Source organism: Stomoxys calcitrans, chromosome 4, assembly GCF_963082655.1.
Source record: "Stomoxys calcitrans chromosome 4, idStoCalc2.1, whole genome shotgun sequence".
NCBI classification, from domain to species: domain Eukaryota; kingdom Metazoa; phylum Arthropoda; class Insecta; order Diptera; family Muscidae; genus Stomoxys; species Stomoxys calcitrans.
Genome location: NC_081555.1, coordinates 90,019,234 through 90,041,671, shown reverse-complemented (window position 1 = coordinate 90,041,671; position 22,438 = coordinate 90,019,234). Strand labels below are relative to the sequence as shown.

At 38.6% G+C, this 22,438-nt stretch overlaps 1 protein-coding gene across 1 annotated transcript; it reads left to right on the top strand.

The window, feature by feature from the left end:
• Positions 1 to 17,818: 17,818 nt before the first annotated feature.
• On the top strand, positions 17,819 to 19,389 carry LOC106085713 (ketimine reductase mu-crystallin). The gene is made up of 2 exons (XM_013250083.2): positions 17,819 to 18,783; positions 18,847 to 19,389. Exons 1-2 carry the CDS (start codon positions 18,012 to 18,014, stop codon positions 19,104 to 19,106), a joined length of 1,032 nt encoding a protein of 343 aa, XP_013105537.2. The 5' UTR covers positions 17,819 to 18,011; the 3' UTR covers positions 19,107 to 19,389.
• Positions 19,390 to 22,438: the final 3,049 nt, after the last annotated feature.

Below are 22,438 nucleotides of genomic sequence, written 5' to 3'. Positions count from 1 at the left end.
GACTAGTTTAGACGTCCTCGAGAGATCGCCTGGAACACCCCCTCCAAAGCTATATTACGATAAGGCAGCACGAAGCATATCCAAGTGCCTGGGTCCTCAATGTAGATCCCCAGGCCCACTCTGTCCTCTAGCTTCCATTCGTGGACTGGCAGATGGCAATACCAGAAATCCGTCTATCTAAGACTGTGGCGCTCGCACTGGACCTCAATTGTCGTCTTAGCTATCCGATGCGAAACCTGTTCCATCCCAATCAGATTTCCTACCGTTCTGACAGCTGATGTATACTGTAAGTGCATGATATGGCATTTGAACCCCCAACCTTTGCTCTGTTGTAGGTGTGTAGGGCAAAAGCTGTCTTTTCAAAGTTTCGAGTTTGATGTGCAACTTTCTGTCAATTAAAACACTCACATATTTTACGATTTCTGTAAAAAGAAAATTTTTTCCTTCCAAGCATACAGATGCCACCTCTGGTAACACGTATTTACAGTTGAAAACTAACAACTTCCATCTTAACCTGCTATTACACAGACATGTCGTATGTAAATTCAAGGTATTTCGAAACATAAAGTGGTGGTGGTTTCCGTTGGTTTTGGATATATTCGACCTTTAATTTTTATTTTTTTAAGTTTTGGTCGAGATTGGTATTGTAAAGGGTGATTTTTAATAGCTATAGAAAATTTTTTCGAAAAAAACACATAATATTCAGAAAAATTTATGAAATCTTTATTTGAATCGATAGCATGATCCATATAACTTGATGTTTGGAGATTATTCCATGCTAATGTTGACCGTGACTGCGCCTCAGATGGACCGTCCGCTTAGACTAATTTAGGCCGATATCTCACGAACAAATGCTTCAATGTTGTCTTCCAATGCGTCGATTAAAACGGGCTTGTCTGTATAGACATGATTCTTAACATAGCCCCACAAAAAATAGTCTAAAGGCGTTAAATCGCACGATATAGGCGGCCAATTGACTGGTCCCGAACGTAAAATAAAATGTTCAACTCGTCTCTCAAGAAGTCCATTGTTCGGCGTGCTGTGTGGCATGTGCCTCGTCCTGTGAAACCACATGACATACAAGTTAAGCTCTTGCATTTTCGGCAAAAAAAGATGTATATCATCTCACGATAACCATCACCATTCACAGTTACGTTTCGATTAGCATCGTCTTTGAAGAAGTACGGTTCAATAAACCGCACCAAACTGTGCATCCAAACTGGATGAGTCGGTAGCTCTTGGAATGCTTCTGGCTGATCTTCAATCCAAAATCGACAATTCTGTTTATTTTACCTATTGAGGCAAAAATTATTTTCCTAAGTAAAATTAAAGAAGCGCGCGATGAATTTTCTTAGCAGAGCACGCATTTTGATAATAAAATTCAATAATTTGCAAGCGTTGTTCGATTCATGGTTAAATTATAGACCAAACTGAAAATGTTTGGCAGTAAAGCAAAACACGAAACGTGCGTGAGCTGTTTAAACCAGTATTGCCAAAAAGACTTTAGCTAAAAAATCACCCTGTAATAGGTTAGGTTAAGTTGAATGGTTTGCCAACCATAAGTGTGTTCACTCAGAGGCCAGTTTGACCCATTGAGATACCCTAGAAAAAGAGAAGAGAAAGAAGATGTGAGACCTCGGACCATAACTCGAGGTTATACACGAATAAAAGAAACAGGAAGAATGGAGAACCAGACCAGGGGTGAAATGCTTATCCCTTTCTCAAGGACGTCTGTACCTTCGCCGGATCTTATCGTACCCTCCGTCGGAACCATTCCGTCTCGTCCTCAAATCTCACGAAACCTCCCAGAGGTACATTCGCAGACCTAGTATGAACAGAGCAGTTGATCGAAAGTCTCCTCCTCATCCTCATCACGACAACTCCTGCAGATGTCATTGTGCGGTATTTGCATGCGCGCCGGCATATGGTCTATGACACAACGTCCAGTTAGGATGCCTGTCAATGTGCTCAACGACCTCCTATCGAACGCCAGTAACTCCTTCGTCCTCCTTCGGTCGATAACAGCCCACAACGCCTTGGCGGTCCGTTAACCAACCGCCGAGTACCATCTCGCCACCAACCCCTCTCGGACCATCTCATTTGCTTTCTTCAGTAGCTCGACAAATGGCCGTTGGCAAGACGGGTGACTATTTTTCCTGGCGCATACCTTCTTGCCCGGGAACCCAAGGACACCAAACAATCCGCCACACACCTGGACCTCACCGTCGTCGAACCGAACTCCTTAACCGTCGCCATACTGTCCATATAAGTGCTGAGTTTGAGAGCGGTAGATTATGATTAATATAAAATAATGGTGTGATTAATACTACCAAGAGGTGGGTCTTTAAATAGTCGTGGGATATATTCCAAAATACCATTAAGCCTTTATCCGTTGTTTTTTTGACAAGGAAACGATTTTTAAAAATATCTTCGCAAAGTAAACAAAGTTTCGTTGAACTTGAATGTTTACACTTAATGCATTTTCAGCTGTTTTGGAATCGCTCATAATGAGGCAGGTTATTCGCTTCAGTCCAATGAATGCGGGAATCAAGCATAAGGCCTTCCCATTGAAGAAATATCTGGAGTCAACGATATTAAGCATATTCACCAATTCTATTCAGCAATTTATATGAATGACTGCACTGAAAGAAATAAAATGTTGAGAAATCATGAACGAATGGTGACAACATCAACAACGAACGTGGTGCATAATCTACTGACAAACATACAGTGGGTCAAACGGCGAAAAAATTGGAAAAAAAGTTCCCAACTTCTTGTCTGTTGATCTGAGCGGTAAAAAATGTTCTAGACGTAGGCTTTCAGGAAAATGGCGTTGTTGGTATATATCTTTAATAAAGCGTGAGATACCTGGTTGCAAAGTTGACTGCTTTAACTTCTCCAACCTCAAAGGTCTATAACTTTTGATCTATTGAACCGATTTGCATGATTTAGGAGAAAGGGCTTGACGAGACCTAAAGAAATAATTTATTCTTTTAATATCAAAAATTTGCCGTAGTGTTTTTTATTGCTTTTTTAATATTTAATAATAACAACTAAAAGCGTTCGGCCGGGCCGAATCTTATATACCCTCCATCATTGATCACATTTGTCGAGTTCTTTCCCGGTATCTCTTTTTAGAAAAACAAAAGAATTGAGTGTTGGAGACCACAGTAGATGTCTATGTGTAAAATTTCAGCGAAATCTTATAAGATTTGGGCCTTTTAGGGGCTCAAAAAGTAGAATAGGGAGATCGGTTTATAGGGGAGCTGTATCAGTCTGAAGACTGATTCAGACCATATATGACACGTATATTGAAGGTCATGGGAGAAGCCGTTGTACAAAATTTCGGCCAAATCGGATGATAATTACGCCCTCTTGAGGCTCAAGAAGTCGAGATCACCGATCGGTTTATATGGCAGCTATATCAGGATATAGATCGATTTGAACCATATTTGGCACAGTTATTGAAAGTCATAACAAAACACCTCATACAAAACTTCAGCCAAATCAGATCACCGATCGGTTTATATGGCAGCTATATCAAAACATGGACCGATATGGCCCATTTACAATCCCAACCGACCTACACTTCTAAGAAGTATATGTACAAAATTTCAAGCGGATAGCTTTACTCTTTCGGAAGTTAGCGAGCTTTCGACAGACAGACGGACAGACAGACGGACGGACATGGCTAGATCGACATAAAATGTCGCGACGATCAAGAATATATATACTTTATGGGGTCTCTGACGAATATTTCGAGTAGTTACAAACAGAACGACGAAATTAGTATACCCCCCATCCTATGGTGGAGGGTATAAAAACCGTCTTTCAAACGAACACTGCTTGCAAATTAATGAATGTTATTAACAAATGCGTGTTCAGTTAAAAAAGTTCGAAAAAAATGTTCGAAAGAAGAAGCTAATTTTTGGTTCAATGGGAACGTAAATAAGCAGAATTGTCGATTTTTGAGCAGAGATCGGCCAGAAGCATTGCATTGAGCTACCAATGCATCCAGAAAAAGTAACAGTTTGCTGCGGTTTATGGGCTGGTGGCATCATTGGATCGTACTTTTTAAAATATGATGCGAATCGTAACGTAACTGTGAATGGTGAGCACTACCGTGAGATGATATTCAACATTTTTTTGCCCATAATACAAGAGCTTGACTTGCATGACATGTGGTTTCAATAAGACGGTGCCACATGCCACACAGCACGCGTAACAATGGACTTATCGACGGGCGAGTTCGGTGAACATTTTATATCACGTTCGGGACCGGTCAATTGGCCGCCTATATTGTGCTATTTAACGCCTTTAGACTATCTTTTGTGGGGCTATGTTAAAGCTAAAGAAAACCCCGCTTCAATTGACGCATTGGAAGACAACATTGAAGCATTTATTTGTGAGATACCGGTCTAAATGTTGAAAAGAGTATGCCAAAATTTGTCTAAGCGGCGCAGTTACGGTCAACAATTGGATAAAATAAACTTCAAACTTAAATTATATAATTTCAAACAAAGATTTTATAGGTCTTAAAAAAATCACGCTTTATATATTCTTGATCGTCATGAAATTTTAAGATCTAGCCATGTCCATCGTCCGTCTGTCGGTCGAAAGCACGCTAACTTTCGAAGAAGTAACGCTAGGCATTTGAAATTTTGCACAAATACTTCTAATTATGTCAGTTGGGGTTGTAAATGGTCTATATCGGTTCATGGTTTGATATAGCTGCCATATAAACCGATCTTGGATCTTGACCTCTTGAGCCACTAGAGTGCGCAATTCATATCCGATTTTGACGGAAATGTTTTGTTATGACTTCCAACAACTGTGCTAAGTATGGTTCAAATCTCCTGTGGTATCACAATGGACGTTTTCGTCCAAATCTAATGGCAGACTGCCACTTAAACCTTACCTAACCTATAGTTCAAATCGGTCCATAACCTGATATAGCTGCCATATAAACCGATTTCGGAGCTAGACTGCGTAATTATTATCCGATTTGGCTGAAATTGTGTATGAAGTGTTTTATTATGACTTCCAACAATTGTGTCAAGTATGGTCCAAATCCGTTCATAGCCTGATATAGCTACCAAATAAACCGATTTCACGATTCTACTTCTTGAGCCTATAGAGGGGACAATTCTTATCCGATTTGGCGGTAAGTTTGCATGAAATGTTTTGTTATGACTTCCAACAACTGTGCTATGTATGGTCCATATCGGTTCCTGTTTTGATATAGCTGCCATATAACCAATCTTGCATCTTGACTTCTTGAACCACTAGAGGGCGCAATTCTTATCCGATTTTGGACAATGACTTCCAGTTTGCTTTCCAACAGCCAAACCAAGTATGGCCTCCATCGGTTTATAACTTGCTCCAATAGCATAGCAATCCTTATCCATTATAATTTTTTTTGCATATAGAGAGATTTCGAGCAAAGAACTTGACAAACGCGATCCATGGTGCATTCGGCCCGGACGAACTTAGCACGTTTTTACTTGTTATACCCACCACCGTAGGATTGGGGGTATATTCATTTATTCATTACGTTTGCAACACATCGAAATGTCAATTTCCGAGCCTACAAAGTATATATATTTCGGATCGTCGTAAAATTCTAAGACGATTTAACGATGTCCGTGTGTCTGTCCGTCTGTCTTTTGTATTTCAAAGGCTCGTTAACTTAATTGCCGCGTAATTTAATAATAATAATAATCTATTAAAAACATCGTATTTAAGGGTGATGACATGTAGGATGTTTTATTGTTTTTACTTTGTTTATATGCTGCATGGGCACATGTCATTGCATTGCAACACCTGCGCAAATACATTAAAAGATGCCTGTAAAGCTATATAAAGTATTATTGGTATAAGAAAATTCATAAAAATTCAAAACTTCAGTTAAAGCAAAATATTTAGAGATTAAAGAGTTAAAACATAATCTCCTATTTTATTTTTAGAATGCACTCCAGGATTGTGTTACTTCTGGGAGGTAATATTTCTATAACTAATCTAAGGTGATACAGAGAAAACTTATATTCTTTATTTTATTTTTACAAACAAATACAGCTTTAATCTGCATGATAAGTATGGTATACAGCATTTGCAACGAACAATCTGTGCTTCCAGTATCTTCTGCCCAATACTGCCATTGTTTGGATGAAGTAAAAATCTTGGCGTGGCTCATAATAGGTTGTGTTGTTTTATTTGTCTTTATGGAAATATTTCTTAGCATTATAAGCAACTCACAAAGGAAATACAATGAAAATTATGTTCAAAAAGTGTAAATATGATGAAAAACGTGTGATCAACCCAAATTGCCCCGGTGTTGCCAAATGTTTAAAGCATGTTTCCGACCCGTGGGAAGTGCGTCTTTATAAGAACTGCTTAAGTGCGAATAATAAATCCAGAAAATATCGTCGAATAACTGCCAAGTAATTCCGGTTATAGAACGGCTTTCAAAAAGGAATCAGATATAGATTTGGTGGCTACCTAAAGGGCTGAAAGAGAACACTTCAAATTTCTACTTTGTTGATTGAAAAAACACTATATTTATTTTATAATTATTCATTCTAACTTGATATCTTAGAAACTGTTTCTTAACACGCTAGTCAAACTAATGGACCTAGCTACTAGATTTTTTTAAGCAATACTTTTAATAAAAAAAGTGATAAACAAAAGAACAAATTTTCATTCAACAGAAATAAATTTGGGTCGACAGGGTTAATTAAAGTTGCTGTAATAATAATTTCAATTAAATTTTCACTAAAGACAATATTCAAAAAATCCTATGAAATCAAAATTGAAACAAAGTTTCCCCGAAAATAAAAATTGCAATGAAATTTTCCCTTAAACTAAGATTTCGGAAATGGTCTACTTTAGCTTAAATTTTGGTTAAGTTTTCTTTAAACACAAAATTTAGAAAAAAATTTCCCTGAAGAAAAAACACGTTTTGCGCTAAATCTATTCGGTCTCAAAATAATTCATTCAATCGGGTATTATGCGGAGTATCCAGACCGTAGTGTTCTCTGTTTCTATTACAAATAAAAAAAATTACAATAAAAAAACAAAAGACATTGATTGGTTTCCTATATCGCGATTTCGTCTGGCACCACACCAAACTCATCAGTAGGATCTGCAAACTGGACACATGCTTTATCTCATCACTCATCACTGAGAAAGGCATGTATTCTACACTCCTAGAAAAAAGTTTGCTGAAAATATCAAACACTGTTTGCTGAATATAAGGAGTTAAGTTTGTTGCTATTTTAACAGTAGTTCTACTATTACAGCAGTAGTTCTGCAATGAGCGGCAGGCTAACTGCTTAAAAGTCTGATAGATCGGTCTATATGGCAGCTGTATTCAAGTCTGGACCGATCTGGGCCAAATTGCAGAAAGATTTCGAGGGACCAAACGCAACTCACTGTTCCGAGTTTCAGCGTCATCGGACAATAAATGCGTCCTTTATGGACCCAAAACTTTAAATCGGCAGATCGGTCTATATGGCAGCTTTATCCAAATCTGGACCGATCTGAAGGATGAAGAAGGATGTCGAGGGGCCTAATACAACTCACTGTCCCAAATTTTCGAAAATTGGGATAATAAATGCGCCCTTTTAATGGCCCAAGACCTTAATCGAGAGATCGGTCTATATAGCAGATATATCCAAATCTCAATCAATCTGGGCCAAATTGAAGAAGAATGTCGAGTGGCCTAACACAACTCACTGTTCTCAATTTCAGCAAAATCGGATAATAAATGTGGCTTTTATGGGCCTCGTACCCTCGTCAAAGGTGTTTTTCTCTTTCTTACACTCCAAGACTGTTCGAGACCTTGGCGTCCTGGTTGTTATTGCTCTGATGGCCAGTTTATTATTCGTAAAGATGTTCACACTAGACGTCCTCTCGTTAACACTACACCACCTCAAGCATTCCTTGATCGCCCGAATATCAGCCTGCATGACCGTTTTATGGTCAGGCAGTTGAAACGGGATCTCAGTCCCTGGGTTCTCAATGTAGACCCCCAGGCCCACGCTGTCCTCTAGCTTTGATACTTCTGTGTAGCATGATCTTCTAGATGCCAATACCAGAGTTACGTCATTCCAAGACTGTGTTAGGCAGCAGTGCTCGCACTCGACTTCAAGTGTCGCCTCTGGTATCCGACCGGAAACCTCTTCCCTTCCTTCAAGGTTTTCTATCGTCGCCTCGATAATACCGCGATAGTATGAGCTGCTCCCATCGCCTTAAGTCTAATAGCCACAGTGGCTGCCGCACATTTAATTTGTTTGTCTATGGGTCGGATATCTAGAATAATCTTCAGTGCCTTAGTGGGCGTGGTCCTCATCGCTCCGTCAATGCCAAGACAACATGTTCTCTGAACCTATTGTGTTATCCTTACGTTGCACTTTTCTCCACTTTTATGAAGTGTAAGTACGTATTGTTCTAATCACATAGAGCCAGAGAACTATACTCGGATTCAAGCCCTATTTCTAAACCTTCTTAGTACGCTCCTGAATGTGACACTTCCAATTCAGTTTCCTGTCCAGCATCACTCCTAAGTATTTGACCTGGTCAGATATCGAAATCTTTCTACTGAGGAAACATGGTGCGTCAAATTGGCCAATCTTCGTCTTTATGCTGGTCACCCATGGGAGATAGATAAAATGCCCAACTGTGGCGTGCCCTGCATCACTTTCTTCCTTTTATTTATGTCATGGGACCAACAATGTATCCACCTTTTCCATAGCATATAGTTTATCCAGTATCTAAGGACCCGGTCATCCCGTTAAGGATTGGATCAGTGTGTCGGTCCGCTCATTGTTAAACGCCCCCTCAATACATATCGCCAATGTATACGTCTTGGCGTCGAAAGATTCTATTCTATTTTATGCACAATCTCGTGCAGAGCAGACACCACCGACCTTCGCATAATTTGCCTAGTGGCTAGATGGGATGGCAGTTAGTTGGCCTTCATCTGGTTAGGGAAACACGGCATCAGGTTAGGGTGACTTAAATGGTTTGAAGCTCCTCAAGGCTTCCTGTACCACAAATTTTGTAATTATAAGCCTTCGAGCAAACTCATTATTCCAAGATTTCAGTGTCTCCGTGAGTCCCGTCGTATCCTGAGGAAAATTCGTTTTTATGAAAACGAATTTTCCTCCATTGTCTCTGCTCTCAATCCCATGTCGTTTTCTAACATTTCTATTTGGATATGAGTTTTTGAGAGTATCATTTTCGTCTTGACGGCGTCATTAACGCTACCGAACTGTTCGCAGAAAAGCTTCCAGGAGGCACGTTTAGGCAGTCTAAAACATATCGCAGTCCCTGGAGATCCCTGGGGGCCCCCGAAGTGGACCACAGAGGACAGGGGGACCCCTGGGGGTCTTCAGGGACTGCGATCTGTTTTAGACTGCCTGACCATAATGCGTAAAAATGCATAATTTATGAACCCATAGCAATCCAAGATTGTGCCGAGCGCAAGGCACTCGACCTCAAGGCTAATTTCAGGTATCCGATTGAAAGCCTCTTCCCTTCCTTCAAGGATTCCTACTGTCGCCTCGATTATACAGCGATGGTATGAGCTGCTCCCATCCTCAATCCATTCTCCCTTAAGTCTCAGGCCGCAGTGACTGTCTCACACTTAATCTGTTTGTCAATGGGTCGGATATCTAGAATAGTCTCCAGTGCCCTAGTGGGCATGGTCCTCATCGCTCAGCCTATGCCAAGACAACATGTTTTCTGAACCTGTTGTATGGTCCTTATGTTGCACTTTTTCTCCATAACAGTCCACCAAACCACCAAAGCCGTTAGTAAGTGCATATTAACATTGCCAACTAATCTTCAATAAATATTAATAGGAATTAAATATTTCGCCTCCCTTCATCCTCTTTCCGCCAATGGGGTGTTTGAATATATGAAATCTGTTCCAATATATGAACCCATTTTCATTGATGTATATTTCGACACGCCGTGAAATGGTTAACGTTTCCTTTTAATGAATAATTATCAGTTGTGTAAATAAACAGAAAAATCCGACACTTTTCTATACTTATAACAAAACAAGTAAGCGCGTGGTAAGTTCGGCCGGGCCGAATCTTATATACCCTCCACCATGGATCACATTTGTCGAGTTCTATGCGCGGTATCTCTTTTTAGGCAAACAAAGAATATTGAATAAGAACTGTTATGCTATTGGAGCTATATCAAGTTATAGTCCGATTCGGACCATAAATCAATGCTGAACATTGTAAAAGTCATTGTATAATATTTCAGTTCATTCGGATAAGAATTGCGCCTTGTAGGGGCTCAAGAAGCAAAATCGGGAGATAGGTTTAGATGGGAGCTGTATCAAGCTATGGTCGATTCAGACCATATTAGACACGTATGTTGAAGGTCATGAGAGAAGACGTTGTGCAAAATTTCTGCCAAATCGGATGAGAATTGCGCCCTCTAGAGGCTCAAAAAGTCATGATCCCAGATCGGATTATATGGCAGCTATATTAGGTTATGTACCAATATGCGCCATACTTAGCACAGTTATTAGAAGTCATAACAAGCACCTCGTGCAAAATTTCAGCCAAGTCGGATCAGAATTGCGCCCTCCAGCGGCTCAAGAAGTCAAGATCCAAGATCGGTTTATATGGCAGCTATACCAAATTATGAACCGATTTGAATCATTCTTAGCACAGTTGTTGGAAGTGATATCAAAACACTCTGTGCAAAATTTCAGTCAATTCGGACGAGAATTGCGACCTCGAGAAGCTCAAGACCCAAGATCGGTTTATATGGCAGCTATATCAAAACATGGACCGATTTGAACTGTACTTTGGAATTGACACCACGTGCAAAATTTCAGTCAAATCAGACGAGAATTGCGCCCTCTAGAGGCTCAAGAAGTCAAGACCTAAGATCGGTTTATATGGCAGCTATATCAAAACATGCACCGATTTGGCTCATTTACAATCCTAACCGACCTACACTAATCGATCGTATTTGTGAAAAATTTGGCGCCCTCTAGAGGCTCAAGAAGTCAAGACCCAAGATTGGTTTATATGGCAGCTATATTAAAACATGGACCGATTTGGCCCATTTACAATCCCAGCCGACTTACTCTAATAAAAAGTATTTGAGGAAAATTTCAAGCGGCTAGCATTACCCCTTCGAAAGTAAGCGTGCTTTCGACAGACAGACGGACGGACGGACAGACATGGCTACATCAACTTAAAATGTCATGACGATCAAGAATATATATATTTTATGGGGTCTTAGACGAATATTTCGAGGAGTTACAAACAGAATGACGAAATTAGTATACCCTCATCCTATGGTGGAGGGTATAACAAAACAAAAACGTTTTGCATAGTTCGTTAAACCGTGTCAGACTCTTACTGCATTTCACTGGAGAAAGTTGATTAAGTATTGATAAATATTAAACTTCATACGAATCTAGGAACTTTTTAAGAAAATCATGAAGTGGATTTGGATATTTGTTGGTAATCATAGCCTAAAATATAACTAACCTATAACCATCAATTATATATCAATGTTTATAACCTATACTAGCTTTAATAGCAATGATTGCCTCATCGCATAGTCAGACTGCAGTGGAAGTTGTTAAGACTAAACCCATTGCATTACCAAGAACTCAATCAATTCGTGCAACAACAACAAAGAATCCTTCAAAAGGCATGAAGAGAATGAAAGAAATGATGCAAAGCCATCACAAATCCGGACATGCGGGAAAAATGATGCAAATGATGATGGGATGATGGTGATGATGAAGCAGCAGAACGGTTGGCACCATGTTATAATTTGCTCCTACAATAAATGCTCTCATAACGATCTTTAATTTCATAATGAGTTTTAACATTTTACTAATTTTCATATAGCCTGAATATGTGCCTACATACTCCAGATAACTATACAGGAGTTAAAGTACGTTTACATTGGCCACTAAATCCGGCCAAGATAGCTTTTTCGGGATTTGAGTGCTAAATCCGCTGTTTTGCAGGTTTTACCATGCAAAAATAAATCCCATTTTTCACGATTTTTTTAAATCATAAGTAAACCCGATTTCATGACTGAATAATCGATAAAAGTACCAAAATATTTAACTGTCCAGATAACTATACAGGAGTTAAAGTACGTTTACATTGGCCACTGAATCCGGATTTATAGCCTTTGTGAAATTTGAGTACTAAATCCTGTGTTTTTTTGCTGGTTTTACTATACAAAAATAAATCCCATTTTTGCAGGATTTGTTTTTAAATCCGCAGAAAACCCGATTTCATGGCTGAATAATCGATAAAAGTACCGAAATATGCAACTGTTTTCAAGAATTGTGTAAGGTTGTGTGTGATATGCATATTCATGTATATGAATTCATGTTTGGTTTTGTCACTTAAATCCCCAAAAACGGACAGGATTTGTTTTTGGATTTAGTTAAATCCAGATCATAAACATTTCAATGTAAACGTGTAATTAAGATGAGATTTTACAATTTATTTTAAACAAACGTCAACAACTTTTCTGTTTGGTGGGAATGTAGAAAATTTTTTAAATGACCATGCATGATATTGTGCCTCGCAAATGTCGCCAACTACCGCTCTGTCCGATGTTCTCGCCAGGATTCGAACGCATTCAGCGTCATAGGCTACAATGGCACGAATTCGATATCCGCAATCAGGGCGAAGTCTCCCCACCCTGAAAAGATATTAGAGAGTTTAAGAAGACGCAGCGGAGCGGGTGCGGTTCGGCTAGTCAGTCTATATAATAGCAATATCCAAATATGGGACCGTACTAAAACGATTGTTAGCACTGTTTCCGAGGATATAATACAACACAGGGTAGGTCCTGTAGCCTACGCGGAATAGGATGTCCCTTTTCCTGGGGCCGAGAAACCTGCTGATGAGAGTCCTGTGCCAGGTATGGTATAAATCAGTTAATAATCTGATATAGCTGCCATATAAACCGACCTAGGGTCTTAACTTTTTGAACTTCTAAAGGGCGCAATTCTTATCCGATTGGGCCAAAATTTTGCCAGTGTTTTATTTTAACTCCCAACAAGTGTGTCAAGTATGGTCTAAATCAGTTCATATCCTGATATAGGCGCCATATAATCCGATCTCCTGATTAGACTTCTTGGACTTGTATAGGGCGCAATTCTTATCCAATATGGTTCCAAGTATGGTCTAAATCAGTATATAATCTGATATAGCTGCCATATAACCGATCTCCAAGTTTGACTTTTTGAACCTCTGGAGGGCGCAATTATTACTCGATTTGCCTGATATTTTGGAGGTGGTGTTTTTCTATGACTGTTGTTTTTCTTTTGAAAATGTCATTCAAGGAACTTGACAATTGCGATCCATGGTGGATGGTACATACGATTTAGCCCGGACGAATTATAAATTAATTTATATGGTTATATATGTATGCTAATGCTTATGTCTATTCTTATGTTATATGTCTATTCTTTTAATTTTTCAAATATATTGTTCAAATTGAAAATGCTACCAAGTTTATTTAATATTGCAGCTCAACGATCTTTGGGATTTCCAAGTTTCCATCCGCCCATCACTTTTTATCCATCACTGGTCTATTCGCTTAAATTGCCACCCTCTCTCTCTCTCTCTCTCTCATTTGTAGGAGAGACACAAGAGAATAATTATTGGTCCGGTAAACGATTATTGTTTGCGGTTATCGAAACACTTTTGTCATTAAAGAGTTCTTGGTTTTAGAACAAAACAAGTAAAAGAGTGATAAGTTTGGCCGGGCCGAATTTTATATACCCTCCAGAATGGATCGCATTTGTCGAGTTCTTTTCCCGGTATCTCATTTTAGGAAAACAAAGGATAAAAGAAACGAATTGCTATGCTATTGGAGCTATATCAAGTTATGATCCGATTACATTGAATGTTGGAGACCATAGTAGAAGTCATTGTGTAAAATGTCAACCAATTCGAATAAGAATTGCTCCCTTTAGTAACTCAAGAAGTAAAATAGGGAGATCGGTTTATAGGAGAGATGTATCAGGCTAAAGACCGATGCAGACCATATTTGGCACGTATGTTGAAGGTCATGGGAAAAGTCGTTGTTCGAAATTTCATCCAAATCAGATAATAATCACGCCCTCTAGAGGCTCAAGAAATCAAGATTCCAGATCGGTTTATATGGCGGCTATATCAGGTTATTAACCGATTTCAACCATACTTAGCACAATTGTTGGAAGTCATAACGAAACAATTCGTGTTAAATTTCAGTAAAAACGGATAAGAATTGCGCCCTCTAGTGGCTCAAGAAGCCAAGATTAAAGATCGGTTTATATGGCAGCTATATCAAATGGTGAAGGGTATAAAAAAGTACTTTTATGGTTGGCGAAGTTGCTAAAGGGTTTACAATAAACGAAGTTAGTTGCAGTCGATAATATTACGTTTATGGCTAACGTTTGATATGTTGAAGCGAAATGTTGCATAGTTACAATAAAAGAAAAACTTCCCAATAATAGTATTTTGTTTCTCGTAAAAATGTCTCAAACTTTTTATTTTTATTTTAATGTTACAAAACATTATGGCATTAAATAAATAATGTTATAAATAGGCCACCGTAGCGCATAGGTTAGCATGCCCCCCTATGATGCTGAAGGCCTGTCTTCAAATCCTGAAACACAAAATTTTTCAAATTCCCTAATGTTGGCGACATTTGAGAGTTACTTTGCTATATAAAAAATTCTCCCCAAGAGGTATCGCACTGTGGCACGCCGTTCGGACTCGGATATAAAAAGGAGAAGTTTGCCCCTGTTCCTGAATGGAATGGTCATAGGCTATTTTGCATTTGCAGTTTATAAATATAACAAGTAAGGACGAGCTACCGTCGGGCGATGCCGACCTTTTGATACCCTGTACCACATTGGATATGCAGGGCTAAGTCGTCAAATTTAAAATTTGCTTAAATTTGATTTGTTGAGAAGATCGATTGATAAATGGAATAGCAAAGGCCTTAATCGGGAGATGCATATATATGGGAGCCATATCTAAAACTGAGATAATTTGTATGAAATTCATCAATCATCAGAGGAGTTATTAGAAAAACCTTCGTGCCAAATTTTGTGAAGATTTGTTAACAAATTACAAAATTATTGAGTATCAAAATCGAACAAAAATATATATAGGAGCTAAATCTGAACCAATTTCTATTAAATTCGATAGAAATACCGGAAGTCACAAGGGAATTCTTTGTACCAAATGTTGTGTGAATCGGTTAACAAATGACCAAATTACTGCAATACTAGTCCAAATCGAACATATATATATGATAGTTATATCTAAATCTGAACCGATTTCTATGAAATTTACCAATGATGTAAATTATAAGAGAATCATTCGCACTAAATTTCGTATGAATTGGCTAATAAATGACAATATAATGGCAATTTTAGTCCAAATAGGACGAAAATATATATGGGAGCTATATCCAAATCTGAACCATTTTTTTTTTTGCCAATTTCAAGATTTATTTCTAGGCCTAAGAAAATGTTTGTGCCAAGTTTGAAGACGATCGGATGAAAATTGCCACCTGTAATTTGTACACAATTTAACATGGACAGACGGTTTATTTATCACGAGGGTATCTCTTCTAGGCTTTACAAATAACTTCACTAAGTTATAAAAACATAAAACCGGCCTTAAAGGTGAACCGAAATAATTCCTAGTAGAAATTACTTCACCAAATTTAAGGCCATGGGCCTTTTCAAACCAATTCGTTTATGAGTAGCTAATCTTGAAGTGTGAACATACTATTGTAACCATTTAAAAAACAACAGTAGTTTAGGAGTTTGAATTCACTACGGAACATATCGCATTGCCAACTCAAATAATATTTAATGCAACAAAGACCTACGGCATTTGCAAAAGTCGATTAGGGATAATTTTGATCGCATAAATGGCATTTTATTACTTTTTTTATTTTATTTAATGCACACAATGCATGTGCGGATTCATTTAATCGATAAATATATTTATTTAAGGGCTCTCAGATGGAAAATTAAAAATTTTAGGAAAATCGCCAAAAGTTATTGGATTTTTTTTTTTTGACCAACGACACTTGTTGGCCACTCTTGTAACTAAAATATATCTGAAAGATGGGGCTTATTTTTACTTACGACACCTGGCATCCAAAAGGCGCAATTGAAATATAACATACAGTATTTCAATTGCGCCTTTTGGATGCCAGATGCCGTTAGTTACAAGCAGAGTTGCCGTTTTTTGTAAGTTTTTATTCTCTTGGTAGGGAGACCGCAATTTTTGGTAGGTTTGTTTTTTAACATAAAAATATTAAGTTTATTACTGAAAAATCGACATGGATGACTAACTTGCTAAGAGCGCAGAATTAAATCGTGGACGTCGAGTGTCCAAACACTGTTAAAAGGGTCCTCACTGCTTCAAATTTCAGGGAAAAGGGCGTAGGTTATAATATTGACTATAACTGTTTTAAGGTATCTCTTCTTCATTTCGTAAATTTTGGGTAGGAATGTGACTTTTGTGTATTCAACACCTTTAATCGGAAAACAGGGCTATATGGCATCTGCATACATATATGATCAGATCTGGTTCATACTCATATGTTGAGTGGTCCATGCAACTCACTGTAATGGCGAAAGTTGGTTTCTATGCTCAAACACTTAATCGGTAGATCGCCTTATCCAAACCCGGCAAGGTTGCACATTGAAATCGGGCGAATTAATATCTGCACCCTCTTTTCAACCTAACCTACACAAAATTTCGCTTAAATCGTACCATCTATCTCCGAGATCTGGCGTTTCTGAAAAGTTGGGTTAGTGGGAGGGGCCGTCCCCCTTCAGATATCAAAAAATTTATGCACCATCCGTGAAAATTTCAAGAAAATCGGTTCAACCGTTTTTGAGGTTATGAGGAACACACAAAGAAACAAATAAACAAACCGACAAACAAACTTTACTATAAAATATGACCAATAGTAATATGTTCAGTGTGAACATAGGGCAGCAACAAGCTCTCTCCATCTAGCTCTATCGTTGGCCCAAGTCTTGGTTTGATTCCACGATACTGGGTTGCTTCGAACTCTCTTTTTGTACACCGGAGCTATGTGTTTCTCGTCGTCCCCTCCATCGTTGTCCTTATAGATTGAAAACAAAAAAAATGATTGAGTGTCAACACCAAAGAGGGTGAGATAATACAAGAGAGGGTTTCTGCTTTGTCTTCCCCGTACCATAAAATAACATGCGTTAAAGACACAACATTTTCCATGTATTCCAATTGGAATCACATTGAGGGTTGCAACATTTTCGGGTTATTCTGTTTTGATTCGGGCATTCGTTCGAACATTTTTCGTATTTTGCTTTGTTTCTTTGCAACCGAAAGTTGGAATAAAAGGAAAAACGAATTATCGTAAGCAACTCAATCATGTTGTGTCTTTAACTTTTGTCACTGGCCATGCTGTATTTCGCTCTAATGCCAACTCTTTTCTTTTCTCACCCTCTTTGGTCAACACTAGCATAAAGAAAATTTGATGTACAATAGCTTTGTGCATCCCTGTCTTAGAGGCAACACCAATCATTGAAAGAATACAAAATCACTAATAGATGGCACTCCTTTAGTTTTAGCATTGTTGTGCTGGATGAACCCGCCACAATGAACCAATATAATAAGCGTAGTGTCAAACCACATATCGATAACATAAAAGCGATTGCCCTATACCGCCTTATCGGTGTTTTGCCCATTGGGCTTAGTTAAACAATAACATTCCTGCGGTAAGAGCATGTCTTGATAAGAATTTAATTACAACAAAAACCACATGGGCCCAGCCATACCCACATACCGCGATTGCGAGAAATCTCTTTGTTCCACACGATTTGAGAGTTCAGTATAAAAACAATCGTTGTTTAGGCATTTTGTATATTTATAGTCGTCGCAAGTGAAAAGCTTTACTTCGTCTAACAAGGTATACCGGTCTTACGCAGAAACCCTACAATGTCTACAAATGTCAGCCAACCTAAATATTTTGCAGCTGATCAAGTTGCAAAAGTTCTAACATGGAATTTGGTAAACTCTGCTGTCGAAGAGGCCCTAAAAGCTACTGGAATAACGCAAGCAAATTCGGCAAACGCCAAGGCTTCTTATGCCATTCAGCCAGCACGTTCAGTAACACCTTGTGGAGATTATTCAAAGCTACTACTGACCATGCCAGGCTTTGTGGGAAACTATCAATTAAGTGAAAGTGGTGATCGCATCAACACCCTCGCCTGTAAATTGGTTACTTCATTCTCCTCTAATCAAAACCTGCAGCCGCCTCTACCAAACATTTTAGCAAATATACTTCTCTTCTGTCCGCAAACTGGCCAACTTCGGTGCATTATAGATGGTACACAAATAACGGGGTGGCGTACAGCTTCCGCATCAATAGTTGCCACGAAGTATTTGTTTTTGAAACGTTTTCCTCAAGCAAAAGAAAAACCCATTAAAGTAGCCTTAATTGGTTGTGGCGTGCAGGGCCAGTCGCATGCACTAGGAATGTGCAAGACATACAATGTTATCGATATCTTTTTGTGGAATCGTACAAAATCGAAAGCCGAAAATCTTGCCAGCAAACTACGAGCAGAATTTCGAAATGGTCTGAAAGTCCATGTAAGTGAAAGACCCCAAGATGCAGTTCAAGATGCAGATGTTATTTGCGTGGGCACCTACTCGCCAAATGCTTTAATCTCCTATAGTATGTTAAAAGACGGTGATATACATATAAATAGTAAGTACGAAAAGTGAAATTAAAGAAATTTTTAAAATCAATTAAAAAAAAAAATTTCGCCAGCTGTTGGTGCCGGTCAGGTCCATTTCGGTGAAGTTGGTCAGGACATTTACGACAATGCTGTTGTCTACGTTGATTCTTTGGTCAGTGCCAAAACGGAATTAAAAGATTTAAAAGCCACAATCATAGGTGAAGTGGGGGAAGTTATTCGCAATGAAGGCCAAAGGACAGAAAATAACCGCATAACAATCTTTCAATCAATGGGCATAGCCGCAGAAGACGCCACTGTAGCTCAAGCTGTCTACAATGCTCTGAATAAATAAAATATTTACAGCCAAGAAAAGAAGTCTACAAGCATACAAATACTGTACGTATACAGAAAATATTAAAAACAACGTCCAATTAAGAAATTTGGTCATTTAGTAAAAAAAATTGGCTGAAATCGGTCCTATAGAGGAATTTGTGTTATTGCTTAAAAATTTTGCAATTTTAATTTATGATAAGCTCAAAAATTCAATTAACTCCATAAACCAAATATTTGAAAGTTGCCTTTTCTTTTAGCAACTTTTTTACTGTTATTAAAATATAAAATTAATATTTTCCGCATGTATTTAAAATTTTTATTTCGTTGGATAAGATTGTGTATAAAACACCCACCAGGTGGGTGTGGTGGGGGTATACAGTGTTGGTCAAAATAAAGTGTACAAAAGCTTTTGATTTAAAAACGTTTTTATTTCAGCCTTAATATTTAGTTGCAACTCAAACAAGTATTGGATGGTTTAAGCATCCCATAATAATCATTTGGACAACTATACACTCAGAAAAAAATCGTTCATAGAATTAATTAAAAAACTAATTCCAATTAGGCAAACAAGTCGCGCATGAATGATTGTAATTGTGTTTACATTTCCGGCAGTCGAAGCAATTTGTGATAACACTGAATTCTAAGCAATTTGTGAAAACACTTTTCCACCCACATATTTACCTTTGAGAACGAATGGGACATATATGTCCCATGATTTTTTTTTTTCATGGAAGTTTGGCGCCACTTTATTTAGTAAATATGTCTATTCTAAGAACGAATATGCAATAAAATCAAAAATTTATCAAACGGCTAATATTTCGTTCTCAAAGGGTTAAGCATATCCTAGAAAGTTCGTGGTTTCGCTTAGCTCAGTAAAAAATCTTTCAAACCAATGCAATTTTAGCAAAATGTTAATGAAAAATTTAACCAATTATATTGAAATCACTTACTTAATTGGAATAAGTTTTTTAATTAATTTTATGAATCACTTTTTTCTGATTGTATTGGGTTGCCCAAAAAGTAATTGCGGATTTTTCATGTAGTCGGCGTTGACAAATTTTTTCACAGCTTGTGACTCTGTAATTGCATTCTTTCTTCTGTCAATTATCAGCTGTTACTTTTAGCTTGCTTTAGAAAAAAGTGTAAAAAAAGTATATTTGATTAAAGTTCATTCTATGTTTTATTAAAAATGCATTTACTTTCTTTTAAAAAATCCGCAATTACTTTTTGGGCAAACGATTCTTAAGCCATCCAATACTTGTAAGAGTTACTTAGTGGCTGTGTCTGATAGACTTGCATCAGAATGCCATATACACCTGTGGGATGGAGGGACACGAAGGTCATCCTCATTCCGAAAGCAGGAAAACCCTACCACACGAAGGCGAAAGATTTTCGTCCTATAAGTCTGTCATTCTTTATGCTAAAGTCTCTTGAGAGGTTGATAGAAACATATCTTAGGGCAAAGATCCCTGGAGATTGCCTGTCGCGGCAGCAGCATGCATATAGTAAAGGCAAATTTACTGAAACAGCCCTTCACGACCAAGTCGGCTACATAGAAGGTTCTATCGCTGTCAAGGAATATACAATGGTAGCATTTCTTGACATTGAAGGTGCTTTCAATTATGTAAAACCGACGTCAATCATGAAGAAGTTGGAGTTTCTACGCATCAACTCTACCGTAAGAAAGTTTATTATTAACTTATTTACTAAAAGATGCATTAAGGCAGGCCTGGGGATTTGTGGATCTAAAAAGATGGGTCAGCAGAGGAACACCCCAGGGAGGTGTACTGTCTCCTCTACTTTGGAATATAGCCATTAACAATAAATTATTGTCTCTGAAAGAAAAGGGCCTTAAAGTGGTCGCGTATCCTGATGACCTGGCAATTGCGGTTAGGAGAAGTTTCCCAGCGCTCTAAAAGATATACTTCAGGAAGCTCTACGTGCAACAGCAAAGTGGGCTATCGAAAGTGCTCTGGATATAAATCCGTGCAAGACATAAGTAGTTCTTTTCAGCAGGAAATACAAGTTCCCTACAGTAAAACCTGTCTCCTTGGGTGGAGAGAATGTTCCATTTACAGAAAGCGAAAAATACTTGGGTGTTGTTCTGAACAGGAAATTGAACTTCAAATCCAACATTTTGGGAAGGCAAGAAATGCTACTCTTGCCCTATACACCTGCAAGAGAACGATTGGCAAAAGTTGGGGATTTAGACCGGCTGTCATGCATTGGATATATACTGCAGTTGTCAGGCCTATTATGCTATATGGTGTTGTGGTCTGGTTGACGGCGCTTCAAAAATCCACCTACTGCTCAATACTTAACCGGATCCAAAGGATGGCTTGTTTGGGCATCACAGCCGCACTGAAGACGACACCATCTGATGCACTGAATTTAATGCTACATCTTATGCCTCTGGACATTGTGGCTACCCAAATTGCAGCGACCACTGCCGTAAGGTTATGTGGCGGCTACGGACACTGTATTATCCTTGATACAATATCCGATGTTCCAGGCAGTATGGATTACAACCTACCTGAGCCGCTTTTTGATAAAAAATTACTGTACCACTATTCCTGATGGAACCAATTGGAACTTCGATATAAGGATGGTTCCAAACTAGACGACCAAGTAGAGTTTGGAGTGTACTCTAAAGATCTAGAACTGGTCATATCGAAGAGGTTACCTTAAGGTAGATCTACACGATCTAGAGCGTGAGGTTCAGCGCTACAAGAGAGAACCTCTAGGTCAAGCGGCATATCAAGCGGGTCTTAACAACATTCAAGCAGACACGGTAGCAGATGCGGTAATTGGCTACCGGGTGAATATAGTCCTTGAAGAACGACCGCCACCCATTGCACCCGAAGAAATCGACCTCCCCCGGCAAACCAGAGTGGTTCTGGCTCAATTACGTTCCGGCAGATGCAGCCGCCTCAATTCCCACAGAAATAGGATTGATGCCGACGTGCAAGATGTATGTCGCGGTTGTAACCAGGCACCGCACGATACACATCACCTGTTTAACTGCCCGACAAGACCAACTCGACTCAGACCCAGATCCCTGTGGACGCACCCCATCTTAGTCGCAGAATTCCTGGGTCTTGACACTCAACAAAATCAGAACCAATCAACGAAAGATAGAACACAATAAACTGCTACAACAACAACAAGAGGTTACCCGACCACTGCAGTGTGTATCAAGCAGAGATCCTTGCAATTAAGGAAGTGATGGAATGGCTAAGATATAATTTCATAGCAACGATTGGCATAAATAAATATCTTCTCAGACAGCCAGGCAGATAATCAATGCGTGGAGAACGTATTTCTAAACACAAAAACCGCCTTCAATTGTCG

Bases quoted from the DNA above. Each gene is read 5' to 3' on its own strand.
- LOC106085713 (XM_013250083.2), top strand. From the start codon at position 18,012: ATGTCTACAAATGTCAGCCAACCTAAATATTTTGCAGCTGATCAAGTT. The intron at 18,784-18,846 runs GTAAGTACGAAA...AAATTTCGCCAG, and splicing joins CGGTGATATACATATAAATA to CTGTTGGTGCCGGTCAGGTC.